Source organism: Coregonus clupeaformis, unplaced genomic scaffold (assembly GCF_020615455.1).
Source record: "Coregonus clupeaformis isolate EN_2021a unplaced genomic scaffold, ASM2061545v1 scaf0022, whole genome shotgun sequence".
NCBI lineage: Eukaryota > Metazoa > Chordata > Actinopteri > Salmoniformes > Salmonidae > Coregonus > Coregonus clupeaformis.
The window spans coordinates 1,417,706-1,440,719 of record NW_025533477.1 but is presented as its reverse complement, the minus strand read 5'-3'; the positions used below and the strand labels follow the sequence as shown (position 1 = coordinate 1,440,719).

General features: G+C 44.7%; 1 protein-coding gene across 2 annotated transcripts in view; it reads left to right on the top strand.

Moving 5' to 3' along the window:
• The window catches only part of flt4 (fms related receptor tyrosine kinase 4), a 126,768-nt gene that overhangs the window by 23,024 nt on the left and 80,730 nt on the right, over positions 1–23,014 (top strand). For both annotated transcript variants that reach the window (XM_045212555.1, XM_045212554.1), the window contains exons 3-8: positions 10,433–10,569; positions 11,802–11,976; positions 20,240–20,379; positions 20,799–20,970; positions 22,268–22,385; positions 22,747–22,925. In XM_045212555.1, coding sequence (XP_045068490.1) covers positions 10,433–10,569; positions 11,802–11,976; positions 20,240–20,379; positions 20,799–20,970; positions 22,268–22,385; positions 22,747–22,925 — 921 coding nt within the window. The remainder of the gene's footprint in view (positions 1–10,432; positions 10,570–11,801; positions 11,977–20,239; positions 20,380–20,798; positions 20,971–22,267; positions 22,386–22,746; positions 22,926–23,014) is intronic.

Here is a 23,014-nt window from a genome sequence, read left to right as displayed (position 1 = left end):
ATTTTTACTATTTTCTACATTGTAGAATAATAGTGAAGACATCAAAACTATGAGATAACACATATGGAATCATGTAGTAACCAAAAAAGTGTTAAACAAATCAAAATGTATTTGAGATTTGAGATTCTTCAAATAACCACATTTTGCCTTGATGACAGCGTTGCACAATCTTGGCATTCTCTCAACCAGTCACCTGGAATGCATTTCAATTAACAGGTGTGCCTTCTTAAAAGTTAATTTGTAGAATTTCTTTCCTTCTTAATGAGTTTGTGCCAATCAGTTGTTTTGTGACAAATGTAAGACATGAAGGTCAGTCAATATGGAACATTTCAAGAACTTTGAAAGTTTCTTCAAGTGCAGTCGCAAAAACCATCAAGCGCTATGATGAAACTGTCTCTCATGAGGACCGCCACAGGAAAGGAAGACCCAGAGTTACCTCTGCTGCAGAGGATAAGTTCATTAGAGTTACCAGCCTCAGAAATTGCTGTCATCAAGGCAAAGGGTGGCTATTTGAAGAATCTCAAATATAAAATATATTTTCATTTGTTTAACACTTTTTTGGTTACTAAATGATTCCATATGTGTTATTATTTCAGTTTTGATGTCTTCACTATTATTCTACAATGTAGAAAATAGTACAAATAAAGAAAAACCTTTGAATGAGTCGGTGTTCTAACACTTTTGACCAGTAGCGTATATGATTCCATTTCCTTGTTCAGCCACGACTCCAAGAAACACGGGATATTACGGTTCTTCAGGTCCTGTTGATAGGATAGTCTCTAATAGGATATTACAGTTCTTCAGGTCCCGTTGATAGGATAGTCTCTAATAGGATATTACGGTTCTTCAGGTCCTGTTGATAGGATAGTCTCTAATAGGATATTACAGTTCTTCAGGTCCTGTTGATAGGATAGTCTCTAATAGGATATTACAGTTCTTCAGGTCCTGTTGATAGGATAGTCTCTAATAGGATATTACAGTTCTTCAGGTCCTGTTGATAGGATAGTCTCTAATAGGATATTACAGTTCTTCAGGTCCTGTTGATAGGATAGTCTCTAATAGGATATTACAGTTCTTCAGGTCCTGTTGATAGGATAGTCTCTAATAGGATATTACAGTTCTTCAGGTCCCGTTGATAGGATAGTCTCTAATAGGATATTACAGTTCTTCAGGTCCTGTTGATAGGATAGTCTCTAATAGGATATTACAGTTCTTCAGGTCCTGTTGATAGGATAGTCTCTAATAGGATATTACAATTCTTCAGGTCCTGTTGATAGGATAGTCTCTAATAGGATATTACGGTTCTTCAGGTCCTGTTGATAGGATAGTCTCTAATAGGATATTACAGTTCTTCAGGTCCTGTTGATAGGATAGTCTCTAATAGGATATTACAGTTCTTCAGGTCCTGTTGATAGGATAGTCTCTAATAGGATATTACAGTTCTTCAGGTCCTGTTGATAGGATAGTCTCTAATAGGATATTACAGTTCTTCAGGTCCTGTTGATAGGATAGTCTCTAATAGGATATTACAGTTCTTCAGGTCCCGTTGATAGGATAGTCTCTAATAGGATATTACAGTTCTTCAGGTCCTGTTGATAGGATAGTCTCTAATAGGATATTACAGTTCTTCAGGTCCTGTTGATAGGATAGTCTCTAATAGGATATTACAGTTCTTCAGGTCCTGTTGATAGGATAGTCTCTAATAGGATATTACGGTTCTTCAGGTCCTGTTGATAGGATAGTCTCTAATAGGATATTACAGTTCTTCAGGTCCTGTTGATAGGATAGTCTCTAATAGGATACTACAGTTCTTCAGGTCCTGTTGATAGGATAGTCTCTAATAGGATATTACAGTTCTTCAGGTCCTGTTGATAGGATAGTCTCTAATAGGATATTACAGTTCTTCAGGTCCTGTTGATAGGATAGTCTCTAATAGGATATTACAGTTCTTCAGGTCCTGTTGATAGGATAGTCTCTAATAGGGATATTACAGTTCTTCAGGTCCTGTTGATAGGATAGTCTCTAATAGGATATTACAGTTCTTCAGGTCCTGTTGATAGGATAGTCTCTAATAGCATATTACAGTTCTTCAGGTCCTGTTGATAGGATAGTCTCTAATAGGATATTACAGTTCTTCAGGTCCTGTTGATAGGATAGTCTCTAATAGGATATTACAGTTCTTCAGGTCCTGTTGATAGGATAGTCTCTAATAGGATATTACAGTTCTTCAGGTCCCGTTGATAGGATAGTCTCTAATAGGATATTACAGTTCTTCAGGTCCTGTTGATAGGATAGTCTCTAATAGGATATTACAGTTCTTCAGGTCCTGTTGATAGGATAGTCTCTAATAGGATATTACAGTTCTTCAGGTCCTGTTGATAGGATAGTCTCTAATAGGATATTACGGTTCTTCAGGTCCTGTTGATAGGATAGTCTCTAATAGGATATTACAGTTCTTCAGGTCCTGTTGATAGGATAGTCTCTAATAGGATATTACAGTTCTTCAGGTCCTGTTGATAGGATAGTCTCTAATAGGATATTACAGTTCTTCAGGTCCTGTTGATAGGATAGTCTCTAATAGGATATTACAGTTCTTCAGGTCCTGTTGATAGGATAGTCTCTAATAGGATATTACAGTTCTTCAGGTCCTGTTGATAGGATAGTCTCTAATAGGATATTACAGTTCTTCAGGTCCTGTTTATAGGATAGTCTCTATTAGGATATTACAGTTCTTCAGGTCCCGTTGATAGGATAGTCTCTAATAGGATATTACAGTTCTTCAGGTCCTGTTGATAGGATAGTCTCTAATAGGATATTACAGTTCTTCAGGTCCTGTTGATAGGATAGTCTCTAATAGGATATTACAGTTCTTCAGGTCCTGTTGATAGGATAGTCTCTAATAGGATATTACAGTTCTTCAGGTCCCGTTGATAGGATAGTCTCTAATAGGATATTACGGTTCTTCAGGTCCTGTTGATAGGATAGTCTCCAACGGAGCTCGTCCAGTTTGTTCTCCGGTGATTTGTACGTTCGCCAATAGAACAGGTACTACAGGTAGGGGTAGAGGGGGTTTATAGAACAGGTAGGGGTAGAGGGGGTTTATAGAACAGGTAGGGGTAGAGGGGGTTTACTGTAGAACAGGTAGGGGTAGAGGGGGTTTATTTACTCTCCACTGAACAGGTAGGGGTAGAGGGGGTTTATTTACTCTCCACTGAACAGGTAGGGGTAGAGGGGGTTTATTTACTCTCCACTGGTAGAGGGGGTTTACTGTAGTTACAGGTAGGGGTAGAGGGGGTTTATAGAACAGGTAGGGGTAGAGGGGGTTTATTTACTCTCCACTGGTAGAGGGGGTTTATTTACTCTCCACTGGTAGAGGGGGTTTATTTACTCTCCACTGAACAGGTAGGGGTAGAGGGGGTTTATAGAACAGGTAGGGGTAGAGGGGGTTTATTTACTCTCCACTGAACAGGTAGGGGTAGAGGGGGGTTTATTTACTCTCCACTGAACAGGTAGGGGTAGAGGGGGTTTATAGAACAGGTAGGGGTAGAGGGGGTTTATTTACTCTCCACTGAACAGGTAGGGGTAGAGGGGGTTTATTTACTCTCCACTGGTAGAGGGGGTTTATTTACTCTCCACTGAACAGGTAGGGGTAGAGGGGGTTTATTTACTCTCCACTGAACAGGTAGGGGTAGAGGGGGTTTATTTACTCTCCACTGGTAGAGGGGGTTTATTTACTCTCCACTGAACAGGTAGGGGTAGAGGGGGTTTATTTACTCTCCACTGAACAGGTAGGGGTAGAGGGGGTTTATTTACTCTCCACTGGTAGAGGGGGTTTATTTACTCTCCACTGTAGAACAGGTAGGGGTAGAGGGGGTTTATTTACTCTCCACTGTAGAACAGGTAGGGGTAGAGGGGGTTCATTTACTCTCCACTGAACAGGTAGGGGTAGAGGGGGTTCATTTACTCTCCACTGAACAGGTAGGGGTAGAGGGGGTTCATTTACTCTCCACTGAACAGGTAGGGGTAGAGGGGGTTTATTTACTCTCCACTGAACAGGTAGGGGTAGAGGGGGTTTATTTACTCTCCACTGTAGAACAGGTAGGGGTTTATTTACTCTCCACTGTAGAACAGGTAGGGGTAGAGGGGGTTTATTTACTCTCCACTGAACAGGTAGGGGTAGAGGGGGGTTTATTTACTCTCCACTGTAGAACAGGTAGGGGTAGAGGGGGGTTTATTTACTCTCCACTGAACAGGTAGGGGTTTATTTACTCTCCACTGTAGTTGCAGGTAGGGGTAGAGGGGGTTTATTTACTCTCCACTGTAGAACAGGTAGGGGTTTATTTACTCTCCACTGTAGAACAGGTAGGGGTAGAGGGGGTTTATTTACTCTCCACTGAACAGGTAGGGGTTTATTTACTCTCCACTGTAGTTGCAGGTAGGGGTAGAGGGGGTTTATTTACTCTCCACTGTAGAACAGGTAGGGGTTTATTTACTCTCCACTGTAGAACAGGTAGGGGTAGAGGGGGTTTATTTACTCTCCACTGTAGTTGCAGGTAGGGGTAGAGGGGTTTATTTACTCTCCACTGTAGAACAGGTAGGGGTAGAGGGGGTTTATTTACTCTCCACTGAACAGGTAGGGGTTTATTTACTCTCCACTGAACAGGTAGGGGTAGAGGGGGTTTATTTATTCTCCACTGAACAGGTAGGGGTAGAGGGGGTTTATTTACTCTCCACTGAACAGGTAGGGGTAGAGGGGGTTTATTTACTCTCCACTGAACAGGTAGGGGTAGAGGGGGTTTATTTACTCTCCACTGAACAGGTAGGGGTAGAGGGGGTTTATAGAACAGGTAGGGGTAGAGGGGGTTTATTTACTCTCCACTGAACAGGTAGGGGTAGAGGGGGTTTATTTACTCTCCACTGAACAGGTAGGGGGTAGAGGGGGTTTATAGAACAGGTAGGGGTAGAGGGGGTTTATTTACTCTCCACTGAACAGGTAGGGGGTAGAGGGGGTTTATTTACTCTCCACTGGTAGAGGGGGTTTTATTTACTCTCCACTGAACAGGTAGGGGTAGAGGGGGTTTATTTACTCTCCACTGAACAGGTAGGGGTAGAGGGGGGTTTATTTACTCTCCACTGGTAGAGGGGGTTTATTTACTCTCCACTGAACAGGTAGGGGTAGAGGGGGGTTTATTTACTCTCCACTGAACAGGTAGGGGTAGAGGGGGTTTTATTTACTCTCCACTGGTAGAGGGGGTTTATTTACTCTCCACTGTAGAACAGGTAGGGGTAGAGGGGGTTTATTTACTCTCCACTGTAGAACAGGTAGGGGTAGAGGGGGGTTCATTTACTCTCCACTGAACAGGTAGGGGTAGAGGGGGGTTCATTTACTCTCCACTGAACAGGTAGGGGTAGAGGGGGTTCATTTACTCTCCACTGAACAGGTAGGGGTAGAGGGGGTTTATTTACTCTCCACTGAACAGGTAGGGGTAGAGGGGGTTTATTTACTCTCCACTGTAGAACAGGTAGGGGTTTATTTACTCTCCACTGTAGAACAGGTAGGGGTAGAGGGGGTTTATTTACTCTCCACTGAACAGGTAGGGGTAGAGGGGGTTTATTTACTCTCCACTGTAGAACAGGTAGGGGTAGAGGGGGTTTATTTACTCTCCACTGAACAGGTAGGGGTTTATTTACTCTCCACTGTAGTTGCAGGTAGGGGTAGAGGGGGTTTATTTACTCTCCACTGTAGAACAGGTAGGGGTTTATTTACTCTCCACTGTAGAACAGGTAGGGGTAGAGGGGGTTTATTTACTCTCCACTGAACAGGTAGGGGTTTATTTACTCTCCACTGTAGTTGCAGGTAGGGGTAGAGGGGGTTTATTTACTCTCCACTGTAGAACAGGTAGGGGTTTATTTACTCTCCACTGTAGAACAGGTAGGGGTAGAGGGGGTTTATTTACTCTCCACTGTAGTTGCAGGTAGGGGTAGAGGGGGTTTATTTACTCTCCACTGTAGAACAGGTAGGGGTAGAGGGGGTTTATTTACTCTCCACTGAACAGGTAGGGGTTTATTTACTCTCCACTGAACAGGTAGGGGTAGAGGGGGTTTATTTACTCTCCACTGAACAGGTAGGGGTAGAGGGGGTTTATTTACTCTCCACTGAACAGGTAGGGGTAGAGGGGGTTTATTTACTCTCCACTGAACAGGTAGGGGTAGAGGGGGTTTATTTACTCTCCACTGTAGAACAGGTAGGGGTTTATTTACTCTCCACTGTAGTTTCATCAGGCACGTCGGCCTCTATATCAATAGAACAGGTAGGGGTAGAGGGGGTTTATTTATTCACTGACGTAGTTTCGTCAGGGTGCCCGCACGTCGGCCATCTCTTCCTTTCCGAGTCTCTGGGATTAGGGCTTGGTCCGGGTGTCAGGATGTCCTGTGCCATTGACTTGTTGAAGTAGATATCTTCATCCGAATGGAGATGAGTGAATGGAGGTTAGTGGATAGAGGTTAGTGATTGGAGGTTAGTGATTAGAGGTTAGCTGTTCTGATGTCCAGAAGCTGTTTCAGTCATAGGAAATTATGGAGGAGACATTATGTAAAACATTTAAGATCAGATCAAAAACCCACAAATAGAAGACTTGGTCAGGAGCCATAAAACGGTGGCTATCCATTGCTGCACCATTCCTTCACCCTATTTACATTTCAGTCATTTAGCAGACGCTCTTATCCAGAGCGACTTACAGTTAGTGAGTGCGTACATTATTTTATTTTTTCATACTGGCCCCCCGTGGGAATCGAACCCACAACCCTGGCGTTGCAAACGCCATGCTCTACCAACCGAGCTACATCCCTATAGTGCACTTCTTTTGACCAGGGCCCATAGGGCTCTAATGGGGGGGGGCATTCTGGACGCAGCCAATGTAGCTCAGAGAAACAGGAAGTAACAACCACACACAGAGAGAAACAGGAAGTGATTTTCAGAGCAACACATCAGAGACACATCAGTGAAACAGTACTCTCAACTATCAGACCGATGTCCTGAGGTGCTGATTATAATGAAGACAATCAGACAACTACAGGATCCTGTGGTTTCTAACTGTTATTGGTTGAGATGTTCTATTGCGTTGTATTGCCTTGATAAGTAGTGTTAGCAAATATTTTTTATAACTAATGTTACGAACCCCGTGGCTTTAAAAGTCTAGGGTGGATGGAACAGAGACCCGTAACATAGCTCATGCTAATTAGAATCGTGACACGGAAACAGTGAGAACAAAAATACACTGACAACCATAAGCTACCGTCAAACACAAGATGTTTATTTTGAACACACAGTAAAGGTTTGGGAAAAAGGGCTGAGCAGGACCCAAGGAATGAAACAATAATGTCAAAAACCCCTAAACTGATCTTGCCTGCCTCAAGAACCGCTAAGCTACTGCTAATCATACAAAAATTACAGTGGGTGGTCCGCTCAGGTCTAACTAGTGTTTTTAGACATTGTTCTTTCTACGAGTAATGTACGCCCAAGGGCAACTTGCTTAATCCCCCTTTTCCCAGAAACACACAACAAAGTTACCATACAGAGTAACCAGCAAATGAGTGAGTACACAAAAAAACAGGACACCACAGTATCCATACTCACAAACGAAAAGAGTCTCTGTCAGCAAACACAACTGACCGGCTTTATAAACAATGGGATGTGTGATGTGAGTGAAAAACCAGAAACAGGTGGTGCAATGCAGAGGAATGTCCACTGATTGGTCAGAAACAGGTGGTGCAATGCAGAGGAATGTCCACTGATTGGTCCACCTCAGCAATCAGCAGACCAAACGGATGTCGGACAGGTGGGACACCCCAACGACCACCAATCAGGGACACCTGTGATTAGGGCAGAAGGAGGGGAAAAACACAAGAACACATACAGGATACCTGTATCCATAACAACTAACCCAAGATCAACCACTGCCAAGCAAGGAGGTGGGCAGAGCCAAGCGTGAGCTAGTGAGAGCCTATTGGCTCATTCTATCATGCATTTGCATATTTCCATTAGGGAATGCCTACTATGTGAAGTGCGTGTACAATAATTACATTCGCCCTTGCACTCCTTCTAAACATTGCAATTTTTTAAAAACTTTGGCAAAGGGTAAAGTCTACAAAAACGTAGTCCACTCTGTTTGTAACAGATTCTAGTTTTGAGAATAGAAAACAGTATTGATATTGAATGTTTCATAGATGAGAAAATTAGCAGAATGTCGGCCAAAATCCATCTCGCGCTCCATCTTCTCCCACTGCCGGCCACTAGGCATCCTCTCACCACCATATTTGGGCTTCCTCTCAACACCATATTTGGGCTTCCTCTCTCTACCATATTTGGGCTTCCTCTCACCACCATATTTGGGCTTCCTCTCACCACCATATTTGGGCTTCCTCTCACCACCATATTTGGTAGTGAGTGGAAACGCCAACCGGATGCTTCACATTTATACATCCGGTGAAACATCTGACTCATTGTTCTATCTGTGGCGCTAGGAGCGAATTACTAGATTACAATATAATATACTTTATAATGACACTCTGCAGGGTCCTAGAGGCTGTTCTATTCCAGGGGTGGGATATTGTTTATACACAGAGAGTTGGTGAGATTAGATTAGATTAGATGAGATTAGGTTGTACTTTATTCATCCCCAAGGGTTGTATGTAAAGACATTTGTTCCAGCCAAGCGGTAACACAAACCATCACGATCAACTGATTGTCTTCATTCTGAAAGTATATACAGTGAGGGAAAAAGGTTTTTGATCCCCTGCTGATTTTGTACGTTTGCCCACTGACAAAGACATGATCAGTCTATAATTTTAATTGTAGGTTTATTTGAACAGTGAGAGACAGAATAACAACAACAAAAATCCAGAAAAACGCATGTCAAAAATGTTATAAATTGATTTGCATTTTAATGAGGGAAATAAGTATTTGACCCCTCTGCAAAACATTACTTAGTACTTGGTGGCAAAACCCTTGTTGGCAATCACAGAGGTCAGACGTTTCTTGTAGTTGGCCACCAGGTTTGCACCCATCTCAGGAGGGATTTTGTCCCACTCCTCTTTGCAGATCTTCTCCAATTAGTAAGGTTTCGAGGCTGACGTTTGGCAACTCGAACCTTCAGCTCCCTCCACAGATTTTCTATGGGATTAAGGTCTGGAGACTGGCTAGGCCACTCCAGGACCTTAATGTGCTTCTTCTTGAGCCACTCCTTTGTTGCCTTGGCCGTGTATTTTGGGTCATTGTCATGCTGGAATACCCATCCACGACCCATTTTCAATGCCCTGGCTGAGGGAAGGAGGTTCTCACCCAAGATTTGACGGTACATGGACCCGTCCATCGTCCCCTTGATGCGGTGAAGTTGTCCTCTCCCCTTAGCAGAAAAACACCCCCAAAGCATAATGTTTCCACCTCCATGTTTGACGGTGGGGATGGTGTTCTTGGGGTCATAGGCAGCATTCCCCCTCCTCCAAACACGGCGAGTTGAGTTGATGCCAAAGAGCTCCATTTTGGTCTCATCTGACCACAACACTTTCACCCAGTTCTCATCTGAATCATTCAGATGTTCATTGGCAAACTTCAGACGGGCCTGTATATGTGCTTTGTTGAGCAGGGGGACCTTGCGGGCGCTGTAGGATTTCAGTCCTTCACGGCGTAGTGTGTTACCAATTGTTTTCTTGGTGACTATGGTCCCAGCTGCCTTGAGATCATTGACAAGATCCTCCCGTGTAGTTCTGGGCTGATTCCTCACCGTTCTCATGATCATTGCAACTCCACGAGGTGAGATCTTGCATGGAGCCCCAGGCCGAGGGAGATTGACAGTTCTTTTGTGTTTCTTCCATTTGCGAATAATCGCACCAACTGTTGTCACCTTCTCACCAAGCTGCTTGGCGATGGTCTTGTAGCCCATTCCAGCCTTGTGTAGGTCTAAAATCTTGTCCCTGACATCCTTGGAGAGCTCTTTGTTCTTGGCCATGGTGGAGAGTTTGGAATCTGATTGATTGCTTCTGTGGACAGGTGTCTTTTATACAGGTAACAAACTGAGATTAGGAGCACTCCCTTTAAGAGTGTGCTCCTAATCTCAGCTCGTTACCTGTATAAAAGACACCTGGGAGCCAATAATCTTTCTGATTGAGAGGGGGTCAAATACTTATTTCGCTCATTAAAATGCAAATCAATTTATAACATTTTTGACATGGGTTTTTCTGGATTTTGTTGTTGTTATTCTGTCTCTCACTGTTCAAATAAACCTACCATTAAAATTATAGACTGATCATTTCTTTGTCAGTGGGCAAACTTACAAAATCAGCAGGGGATCAAATCCTTTCCCCCCCCACTGTAGTATATTTTCTCTGTCGTTGTCCTCTGACTACCTTGACTGACCTGTCTCCTTTCCTCCAGATCTGGAGCAGCCTTTCCTCAGGAGAAACAGAGGAAGCAACGATGACCTGGAGACCATCTTCATAACAGGATCCTCCACTCACATCACAGTACCTTGTCTAGTCACTGTCCCCGACCTCAACGTCACACTTTATCTGGTTGGTACCTGCTCTACTCTACTGAACTGAACTCTACTCTACTCTACTATACTCTACTCTACTCTGCTCTGCTCTACTATACTCTACTGAACTGAATTGTACTCTACTCTACTCTACTCTACTATACTCTACTCTACTCTACTCTACTCTACTCTACTCTACTCTACTCTACTCTACTCTACTCTACACTACTCTACTCTACTCTACTCTACTCTACTCTACTCTACTCTACTCTACTATGCTCTGCTATGCTCTACTCTACTCTACTCTACTCTACTCTACTCTGCTCTGCTCTGCTCTGCTCTGCTCTGCTCTGCTCTGCTCTGCTCTTCTCTGCTCTGCTCTGCTCTGCTCTGCTCTGCTCTGCTCTACTATACTCTGCTATGCTCTGCTCTGCTCTACTCTACTCTACTCTACTCTACTCTACTCTACTCTACTCTACTATACTATACTATACTCTGCTCTGCTCTGCTCTGCTCTGCTCTGCTCTGCTCTGCTCTGCTCACTCTGCTCTGCTCTGCTCTGCTCTGCTCTGCTCTGCTCTACTATACTCTGCTATGCTCTGCTCTACTCTACTCTACTCTACTCTACTCTACTCTACTCTACTCTACTCTACTATACTATGCTATGCTATGCTCTGCTCTGCTCTGCTATACTCTGCTCTGCTCTGCTCTGCTCTACTCTACTCTACTCTACTCTGCTCTACTATACTCTACTCTACTCTACTCTACTCTACTCTGCTCTGCTCTGCTCTGCTCTACTCTACTCTACTCTACTCTACTCTACTCTACTCTGCTCTACTCTACTCTACTCTACTCTACTCTACTCTACTCTGCTCTGCTCTACTCTACTCTACTCTACTCTACTCTACTCTACTCTGCTCTGCTCTACTCTACTCTCACTTTTCACCATTTTATTCTCTTTATTTTCACAATAATCATTCTCTCTTCATCCATTCACTCTCTCCTTTCCTCATTTACTCTCTCCTCTCTCCTCTCTCATCCCTCTCTCATCCCTCTCTCCTCTCTCCTCTCCTCTCTCTCCTCTCTCCTCCCTCTCTCCTCTCTCTCTCCTCTCTCATCCCTCTCTCCTCTCTCCTCCCTCTCTCCTCTCTCATCCCTCTCTCCTCTCTCCTCCCTCTCTCCTCTCTCCTCTCCTCTCTCCTCCCTCTCCCCTCTCTCACCCCTCTCTCCTCTCCTCTCTCATCCCTCTCTCCTCTCCTCTCTCCCCAGTTGGGGACGATGCCTATGCCCCTGGAGGATGAGGGGATGGCGTGGGACAGTAAAAGAGGCTGGTCCATCCCTAGACAGACCTTAGACTCTAGACCTTTCCTCATCGGGTTTTACTGCCTAGCTACACTACAAGGGATAGAGTACCGCTCTATCCTGTACCTGGTGCACTCCACAGGTAACTATGTACTACCTAGTACACAGCCAACCTGCATGAAAAAGATTACCAGAACACACACTCTACCTAGTATACACTACTAGTACAGGTAGAGCCCTGAGTATCTCTACTGACTACACTCTAACTAGGATACACTACTAGTACAGGTAGAGGCCTGAGTATCTCTACTGACTACACTCTACCTAGGATACACTACTAGTACAGGTAGAGGCCTGAGTATCTCTACTGACTACACTCTACCTAGGATACACTACTAGTACAGGTAGAGGCCTGAGTATCTCTACTGACTACACTCTACCTAGGATACACTACTAGTACAGGTAGAGGCCTGAGTATCTCTTGACCACATGAAAGGAAATGAGTCACAATTAATTCCATACTGCATTAGAGATGGCCATACTACATGTCTCCCTATAGCATTAGAGATGGCCATACTACATGTCTCCCTATAGCATTAGGGATGGCCATACTACATGTCTCCCTATAGCATTAGGGATGGCCATACTACCTCTCCCTATAGCATTAGGGATGGCCATACTACATGTCTCCCTATAGCATTAGAGATGGCCATACTACATGTCTCCCTATAGCATTAGGGATGGCCATACTACCTCTCCCTATAGCATTAGGGATGGCCATACTACCTCTCCCTATAGCATTAGGGATGGCCATACTACATGTCTCCCTATTGCATTAGAGATGGCCATACTACCTCTCCCTATAGCATTAGGGATGGCCATACTACCTCTCCCTATAGCATTAGGGATGGCCATACTACCTCTCCCTATAGCATTAGGGATGGCCATACTACCTCTCCCTATAGCATTAGGGATGGCCATACTACATGTCTCCCTATAGCATTAGAGATGGCCATACTACATGTCTCCCTATAGCATTAGAGATGGCCATACTACCTCTCCTTATAGCATTAGAGATGGCCATACTACATGTCTCCCTATAGCATTAGGGATGGCCATACTACATGTCTCCCTATAGCATTAGAGATGGCCATACTACATGTCTCCCTATAGCATTAGGGATGGCCATACTACATGTCTCCCTATAGCATTAGGGATGGCCATACTACCTCTCCCTATAGCATTAGAGATGGCCATACTACATGTCTCCCTATAGCATTAGGGATGGCCATACTACCTCTCCCTATAGCATTAGGGATGGCCATACTACATGTCTCCCTATAGCATTAGAGATGGCCATACTACATGTCTCCCTATAGCATTAGGGATGGCCATACTACATGTCTCCCTATAGCATTAGAGATGGCCATACTACATGTCTCCCTATAGCATTAGAGATGGCCATACTACCTCTCCCTATAGCATTAGAGATGGCCATACTACATGTCTCCCTATAGCATTAGAGATGGCCATACTACATGTCTCCCTATAGCATTAGGGATGGCCATACTACCTCTCCCTATAGCATTAGAGATGGCCATACTACCTCTCCCTATAGCATTAGAGATGGCCATACTACATGTCTCCCTATAGCATTAGAGATGGCCATACTACATGTCTCCCTATAGCATTAGAGATGGCCATACTACATGTCTCCCTATACCATTAGGGATGGCCATACTACCTCTCCCTATAGCATTAGAGATGGCCATACTACATGTCTCCCTATAGCATTAGAGATGGCCATACTACATGTCTCCCTATAGCATTAGAGATGGCCATACTACATGTCTCCCTATAGCATTAGGGATGGCCATACTACATGTCTCCCTATAGCATTAGAGATGGCCATACTACTCCTGAGTGGCGCAGTGGTCTAAGGCACTGCATCGTAGTGCTAACTGTGCCACTAGAGATCCTGGTTCGAATCCAGGCTCTGTCGCAGCCGGCCGCTACCGGGAGACTCATGGGCAGTGCACAATTGGCCCAGCGTCGTCCAGGGTAGGGGAGGGAATGGCCGGCAGGGATGTAGCTCAGTTGATAGAGCATGGCGTTTGCAACGCCAGGGTTGTGGGTTCGTTTCCAACGGGGGGCCAGTATAAAAAAAATAAAAAATATGTATTCACTAACTGTAAGTCTCTGGATAAGAGCGTCTGCTAAATGACTAAAATGTAAAAATTTACATGTCTCCCTATAGCATTAGGGATGGCCATACTACCTCTCCATATAGCATTAGGGATGGCCATACTACCTCTCCCTATAGCATTAGAGATGGCCATACTACCTCTCCCTATAGCATTAGAGATGGCCATACTACCTCTCCATATAGCATTAGAGATGGCCATACTACATGTCTCCCTATAGCATTAGAGATGGCCATACTACCTCTCCATATAGCATTAGAGATGGCCATACTACCTCTCCATATAGCATTAGAGATGGCCATACTACATGTCTCCCTATAGCATTAGGGATGGCCATACTACATGTCTCCCTATAGCATTAGAGATGGCCATACTACATGTCTCCCTATAGCATTAGGGATGGCCATACTACCTCTCCCTATAGCATTAGAGATGGCCATACTACATGTCTCCCTATAGCATTAGGGATGGCCATACTACCTCTCCCTATAGCATTAGAGATGGCCATACTACCTCTCCCTATAGCATTAGGGATGGCCATACTACATGTCTCCCTATTGCATTAGAGATGGCCATACTACATGTCTCCCTATAGCATTAGAGATGGCCATACTACATGTCTCCCTATAGCATTAGGGATGGCCATACTACATGTCTCCCTATAGCATTAGAGATGGCCATACTACCTCTCCCTATAGCATTAGAGATGGCCATACTACATGTCTCCCTATAGCATTAGGGATGGCCATACTACATGTCTCCCTATAGCATTAGAGATGGCCATACTACCTGTCTCCCTATAGCATTAGAGATGGCCATACTACATGTCTCCCTATAGCATTAGGGATGGCCATACTACCTCTCCCTATAGCATTAGGGATGGCCATACTACCTCTCCCTATAGCATTAGAGATGGCCATACTACATGTCTCCCTATAGCATTAGAGATGGCCATACTACCTCTCCCTATAGCATTAGGGATGGCCATACTACCTCTCCCTATAGCATTAGGGATGGCCATACTACATGTCTCCCTATAGCATTAGAGATGGCCATACTACATGTCTCCCTATAGCATTAGGGATGACCATACTACATGTCTCCCTATAGCATTAGAGATGGCCATACTACTCCTGAGTGGCGCAGTGGTCTAAGGCACTGCATCGTAGTGCTAACTGTGCCACTAGAGATCCTGGTTCGAATCCAGGCTCTGTCGCAGCCGGCCGCGACCGGGAGACTCATGGGCGGTGCACAATTGGCCCAGCGTCGTCCAGGGTAGGGGAGGGAATGGCCGGCAGGGATGTAGCTCAGTTGATAGAGCATGGCGTTTGCAACGCCAGGGTTGTGGGTTCGTTTCCAACGGGGGGCCAGTATAAAAAAATAAAAAATATGTATTCACTAACTGTAAGTCTCTGGATAAGAGCGTCTGCTAAATGACTAAAATGTAAAAATGTACATGTCTCCCTATAGCATTAGGGATGGCCATAATACCTCTCCCTATAGCATTAGAGATGGCCATACTACCTCTCCCTATAGAATTAGGGATGGCCATACTACATGTCTCCCTATAGCATTAGGGATGGCCATACTACATGTCTCCCTATAGCATTAGAGATGGCCATACTACCTCTCCCTATAGCATTAGAGATGGCCATACTACCTCTCCCTATAGCATTAGAGATGGCCATACTACATGTCTCCCTATAGCATTAGAGATGGCCATACTACATGTCTCCCTATAGCATTAGAGATGGCCATACTACATGTCTCCCTATAGCATTAGAGATGGCCATACTACCTCTCCCTATAGCATTAGGGATGGCCATACTACATGTCTCCCTATAGCATTAGAGATGGCCATACTACATGTCTCCCTATAGCATTAGAGATGGCCATACTACATGTCTCCCTATAGCATTAGGGATGGCCATACTACATGTCTCCCTATAGCATTAGAGATGGCCATACTACCTGTCTCCCTATAGCATTAGAGATGGCCATACTACATGTCTCCCTATAGCATTAGGGATGGCCATACTACATGTCTCCCTATAGCATTAGAGATGGCCATACTACCTGTCTCCCTATAGCATTAGAGATGGCCATACTACATGTCTCCCTATAGCATTAGGGATGGCCATACTACCTCTCCCTATAGCATTAGAGATGGCCATACTACCTCTCCCTATAGCATTAGGGATGGCCATACTACATGTCTCCCTATAGCATTAGAGATGGCCATACTACATGTCTCCCTATAGCATTAGAGATGGCCATACTACATGTCTCCCTATAGCATTAGGGATGGCCATACTACATGTCTCCCTATAGCATTAGAGATGGCCATACTACCTCTCCCTATAGCATTAGAGATGGCCATACTACATGTCTCCCTATAGCATTAGGGATGGCCATACTACATGTCTCCCTATAGCATTAGAGATGGCCATACTACCTCTCCCTATAGCATTAGGGATGGCCATACTACCTCTCCCTATAGCATTAGGGATGGCCATACTACCTCTCCCTATAGCATTAGGGATGGCCATACTACATGTCTCCCTATAGCATTAGAGATGGCCATACTACATGTCTCCCTATAGCATTAGGGATGGCCATACTACATGTCTCCCTATAGCATTAGAGATGGCCATACTACCTCTCCATATAGCATTAGAGATGGCCATACTACCTCTCCCTATAGCATTAGGGATGGCCATACTACCTCTCCCTATAGCATTAGAGATGGCCATACTACCTCTCCCTATAGCATTAGAGATGGCCATACTACCTCTCCATATAGCATTAGGGATGGCCATACTACATGTCTCCCTATAGCATTAGAGATGGCCATACTACATGTCTCCCTATAGCATTAGGGATGGCCATACTACATGTCTCCCTATAGCATTAGAGATGGCCATACTACTCCTGAGTGGCGCAGTGGTCTAAGGCACTGCATCGTAGTGCTAACTGTGCCACTAGAGATCCTGGTTCGAATCCAGGCTCTGTCGCAGCCGGCCGCGACCGGGAGACTCATGGGCGGTGCACAATTGGCCCAGCGTCGTCCAGGGTAGGGGAGGGAATGGCCGGCAGGGATGTAGCTCAGTTGATAGAGCATGGCGTTTGCAACGCCAGGGTTGTGGGTTCGTTTCCAACGGGGGGCCAGTATAAAAAAATACAAAAAATGTATTCACTAACTGTAAGTCTCTGGATAAGAGCGTCTGCTAAATGACTAAAATGTAAAAATGTACATGTCTCCCTATAGCATTAGGGATGGCCATACTACCTCTCCCTATAGCATTAGAGATGGCCATACTACCTCTCCCTATAGCATTAGGGATGGCCATACTACATGTCTCCCTATAGCATTAGGGATGGCCATACTACATGTCTCCCTATAGCATTAGAGATGGCCATACTACCTCTCCCTATAGCATTAGAGATGGCCATACTACCTCTCCCTATAGCATTAGAGATTGCCATACTACATGTCTCCCTATAGCATTAGAGATGGCCATACTACCTCTCCCTATAGCATTAGAGATGGCCATACTACATGTCTCCCTATAGCATTAGAGATGGCCATACTACCTCTCCCTATAGCATTAGGGATGGCCATACTACATGTCTCCCTATAGCATTAGAGATGGCCATACTACCTCTCCCTATAGCATTAGAGATGGCCATACTACCTCTCCCTATAGCATTAGGGATGGCCATACTACATGTCTCCCTATAGCATTAGAGATGGCCATACTACATGTCTCCCTATAGCATTAGAGATGGCCATACTACATGTCTCCCTATAGCATTAGGGATGGCCATACTACATGTCTCCCTATAGCATTAGAGATGGCCATACTACCTCTCCCTATAGCATTAGAGATGGCCATACTACATGTCTCCCTATAGCATTAGGGATGGCCATACTACATGTCTCCCTATAGCATTAGAGATGGCCATACTACCTGTCTCCCTATAGCATTAGAGATGGCCATACTACATGTCTCCCTATAGCATTAGGGATGGCCATACTACCTCTCCCTATAGCATTAGAGATGGCCATACTACATGTCTCCCTATAGCATTAGAGATGGCCATACTACCTCTCCCTATAGCATTAGGGATGGCCATACTACCTCTCCCTATAGCATTAGAGATGGCCATACTACATGTCTCCCTATAGCATTAGAGATGGCCATACTACCTCTCCCTATAGCATTAGGGATGGCCATACTACATGTCTCCCTATAGCATTAGAGATGGCCATACTACATGTCTCTCTATAGCATTAGGGATGGCCATACTACCTCTCCCTATAGCATTAGAGATGGCCATACTACCTCTCCCTATAGCATTAGAGATGGCCATACTACCTCTCCCTATAGCATTAGAGATGGCCATACTACCTCTCCCTATAGCATTAGGGATGGCCATACTACATGTCTCCCTATAGCATTAGAGATGGCCATACTACATGTCTCCCTATAGCATTAGGGATGGCCATACTACATGTCTCCCTATAGCATTAGAGATGGCCTTACTACCTGTCTCCCTATAGCATTAGAGATGGCCATAATACATGTCTCCCTATAGCATTAGAGATGGCCATACTACCTCTCCCTATAGCATTAGGGATGGCCATACTACATGTCTCCCTATAGCATTAGGGATGGCCATACTACCTCTCCCTATAGCATTAGGGATGGCCATACTACATGTCTCCCTATAGCATTAGGGATCCCACTCTCAAAGGTCTAAAGTGGGAAACATAGGACACATTACAAAATATTTATAAAATAAAGAGTAGGAGGGTAATTTAATTAAGGGAGAACTAAGACAACGATTCTTAGAAGCGCTCAGCACTCATGGCTGTCTTTCTGTCTGCTGTCTAAATTTCTGGTTGAGATTTAACTCTGTGAGACCTGTGGATCTGGAGTCCCTGTGTTATTGCATGAGATCACTCACCTCTCAGAACTTGAGTCCCAAATGCCACACTATTTCCAATGTAGTGCACTACTTATGACCAGGCTCGTCTAAAGTAGTGCACTTTATAGGGAATAGGGTGTAATTTGGGACTCACTTCTCAGAGTCTCTCAGTCCAGACCTGAAGAGATTACCTTTACCACACCGGCCCGGGCCAACAGAAACAGCCTTCCATTGCCTGCCATCACTCTTAAGATGGAGCGTTAAGACAAACATACGCTAGCTAGCTAGCTCACACCCAGTACAGATACAGTATCAACTTCATACAGACGCTAGCTAGCTAGCTCACACCCAGTACAGATACAGTATCACCTTCATACAGATGCTAGCTAGCTCACACCCATTACAGATACAGTATCACCTTCATACAGACGCTAGCTAGCTCACACCCAGTACAGATACAGTATCAACTTCATACAGACGCTAGCTAGCTAGCTCACACCCAGTACAGATACAGTATCACCTTCATACAGACGCTAGCTAGCTAGCTCACACCAAGTACAGATACAGTATCACCTTCATACAGACGCTAGCTAGCTAGCTCACTCCCAGTACAGATACAGTATCACCTTCATACAGACGCTAGCTAGCTAGCTCACTCCCAGTACAGATACAGTATCACCTTCATACAGCATCACACAGAGTTTTTAAGATTCCAATTTTTTTCCAATGAGTTCAGAGAGCCACAACTTGAGTTTCACAATTAGAAAGATCTTGGCCGGGCGCTGATACTCTTAAAGTTTTCCTAATAACAGGTGAAAGGACTGGATTAAGACCGTTTGTTTTCCCCTATCAAGTCCTCACAGATTAGGGGCGACAGTTTGAAAGGTGGACATTTCAGCAGATTAGCTCAGCCTCGAGTCGACACAGCTAGACCACTCCAGCCAAAGACAATGGCTGTGCCCTTAGACTTGTTCAAATACTTAGTTCAACCACCCTTCCTCCCTTAGTTGAAGTAATCACTGATCTGTATTGACTGGATAGGTGTAAAGCTATGCAACTTTCACTGACTCAATGTTGGTAGATAGGTAATTACTTCAAGGAAGAGAGAAAGTGAGGATGTGAGTTAAAAGTATGGGAACGGTGCCAGCGGCCAGGGACATGGTTGGGCCAGCCAAAGAGACTCAACTTCTCTGGGCCAGCTCTATTTGTCGTACACCGGGACGTCACTGTGTTGGTGTCACGGTGACTGCTCTCACTTCCCCCCGACAGGAAGTCAGGTTTACGACATCAAGCTGTATCCAGAGGACTCGGTGGAGCTGATCATGGGGGAAGCCCTGACGCTCAACTGTACCGCCACCGTAGAGTTTGACACGCCCGTCGTGTTCCAGTGGTCCTATCCTGGAAAACAGGTACGGTAGAGAAAACGGTAGTTTGCACACAATACGTAGATCCAGATACATTTTTTTGGGGGAAAAAACGTACATTTGAATGGAACAGAACCTATGGCAAGAGATCGGTATCGCTGCAGCTCGGATTAAGCTAATTCACTGACATATGAGGAGATGGGCATGGCTGTGATGGTTAATGGGTGGATCGCTTTAATTATATGCTCCTATTTTATGTAGCTTGGATTTAGAGGAACTAGGTTAATAGATGGATTAATGAGTATAGAATGTTTGCTTATGTCCTCTCTCTCTCTCTCTCTCTCTCTCTCTCTCTCTCTCTCTCTCTCTCTCTCTCTCTCTGTCTCTCTCTGTCTCTCTCTCTCTCTGTCTCTCTCTGTCTCTCTCTGTCTCTCTCTCTCTCTCTCTCTATCTCCCACCTCTAGATGAACAGTACAGTGGGCATAGTGCACAAGCGTAATTCTCTCTCTCGGTTCACGGAGGCAGTCAGCATCCTGACCATCCAAAGCGTCAACGTCACCGACACCGGCACCTACACCTGCTCTGCCATCAGTGTGGGGAAAACACTGGATCTGGCAACCCAAGTCATAGTGCATGGTAAAGAACTAAGTTTGAAACCCGGGCCATTTCAAATCAAATTAAATAAAACTTTATTTGTCACATGCGCCGAATACAACAGGTGTAGGTAGACCTTACCATGAAATGCTTACTTACAAGCCCTTAACCAACAGTGCAGTTCAAGAAAGAGTTAAGCAAATATTTACCAAATAAACTTAAGTAAAAAATAATAAAAAGTAACACAAAAAAATAACAATAACGAGGCTATATATAGGGGGTACCGGTACCGAGTCAATGTGCGGGGATACAGGTTAAAAACAAATGGGGGGGGTCTTAGGGCTTGAGGTAGAAGCTGTTAAGGAGCCTTTTGGTCCTAGATTTGGCACTCCGGTTCCGCTTGCCATATGGTAGCAGAGAGAACAGTCTATGACTTGGGTGACTGGAGTCTTTGACCATTTTTGGGGCTTTCCTCTGACACCGCCTAGTATTTTTGTAATTTTTTTATTTAACCTTTATTTAACCAGGTAAGCCAGTTGAGAACAAATTCTCATTTACAACTGCGACCTGGCCAAGATAAAGCAAAGCAGTGCGATAAAAACAACAACAACACAGAGTTACACATGGGGTAAAACAAAACATACAGTCAATAACACAATAGAAAATCTATATACAGTGTGTGCAAAATATATAGTATAGAGGTCCTGGATGGCAGGAAGCTTGGCCCCTGTGATGTACTGGGCCGTACGCACTACCCTCTGTAGCACCTTACGGTCAGATGCCGAGCAGTTGCCATACCAGGCGGTGATGCAACCGGTCAGGATGCTCTCGATGGTGCAGCTGTAGAACCTTTTGAGGATCTGGGACCCATGCCAAATCTTTTCAGTCTCCTTAGGGGGAAAAGGCGTTGTCGTGCCGTCTTCACAACTGTCTTGGTGTGTTTGGACCATGATAGTTCGTTGGTGATGTGGACACCAAGGAACTTGAAACTCTCGACCCGCTCCACTATAGCCCCGTCGATATGAATGGGGGTGTGTTCGGCCCGCCTTTTCCTGTAGTCCACGATCAGCTCCTTTGTCTTGCGCAACAAGACTGTGTTAGCCTGCTAAGCTAAAGCCTAGGTAATAAGAGATATTGCCTAAGTCTTCCGGTCTCTGGCAAGGTTTCTTATTACACAAGTATGCTTCACCAAACCTCCTATGCTACTGTTTGCCCTCGTGTGTGTGTGTGTGTGTGTGTGTGTGTGTGTGTGTGTGTGTGTGTGTGTGTGTGTGTGTGTGTGTGTGTGTGTGTGTGTGTGTGTGTGTGTGTGTGTGTGTGTGTGTGTGTCCTGTTGCAGAGAAGCCATTCATCAGCCTAGACTACAGGAGCGGCCCGGTCATCGAGGCAACATTAGGACAGAAGTCCTTTAAACTGTTAGTCAAGGTGTCAGCATACCCCACACCTGACATACAGTGGTAAGACCATCATGTTAACTATCTGACATGGAACATTGATCTTCATAATGTTGTGACTTTGTTGCGAGGACACTCTCTAAAATCACCTTTCAGAACTAGGTTTGTTGCTGGACATGCCTTCTGAAAAAGGCGATACAAGTCTGTTTAGCCAATCAGAGAACAGCGTGCTGACGTTCTGTTTAGCCAATCAGCTAGCTAGCTATTTTGCTACAGTTAGCTATTCTAGCTTGCTGATATCGATCTGACAAGTCCCAAAGTGTACCCTGTTTCTGGTGCATGTATTTAATAATACTTGTTTGCTACAACAATTTGCTATATCAAGTTCAACTTTGTATTCCTTTTTGTTTGGATCTTCTCTCAGGTATAAAGGTGATAAGTTGATCAGCCGTCGTCCAGAGTTCAACAGGATGCGTCTCCATCAGCACCATGCCTTAGAGATCAGAGACGTTCACCCTGAGGATGCTGGGAACTACACCGTCCTCCTCAAGAACACCGCCGCCCTGCTGGAGAGGAGACTCACCATCACACTCATCGTCAATGGTAACTATCACCATAACAGTCATCATCAACGGTAACTATCACCATAACTATCACACTCATCTTCAACAGTAACTATCACCATAACACTC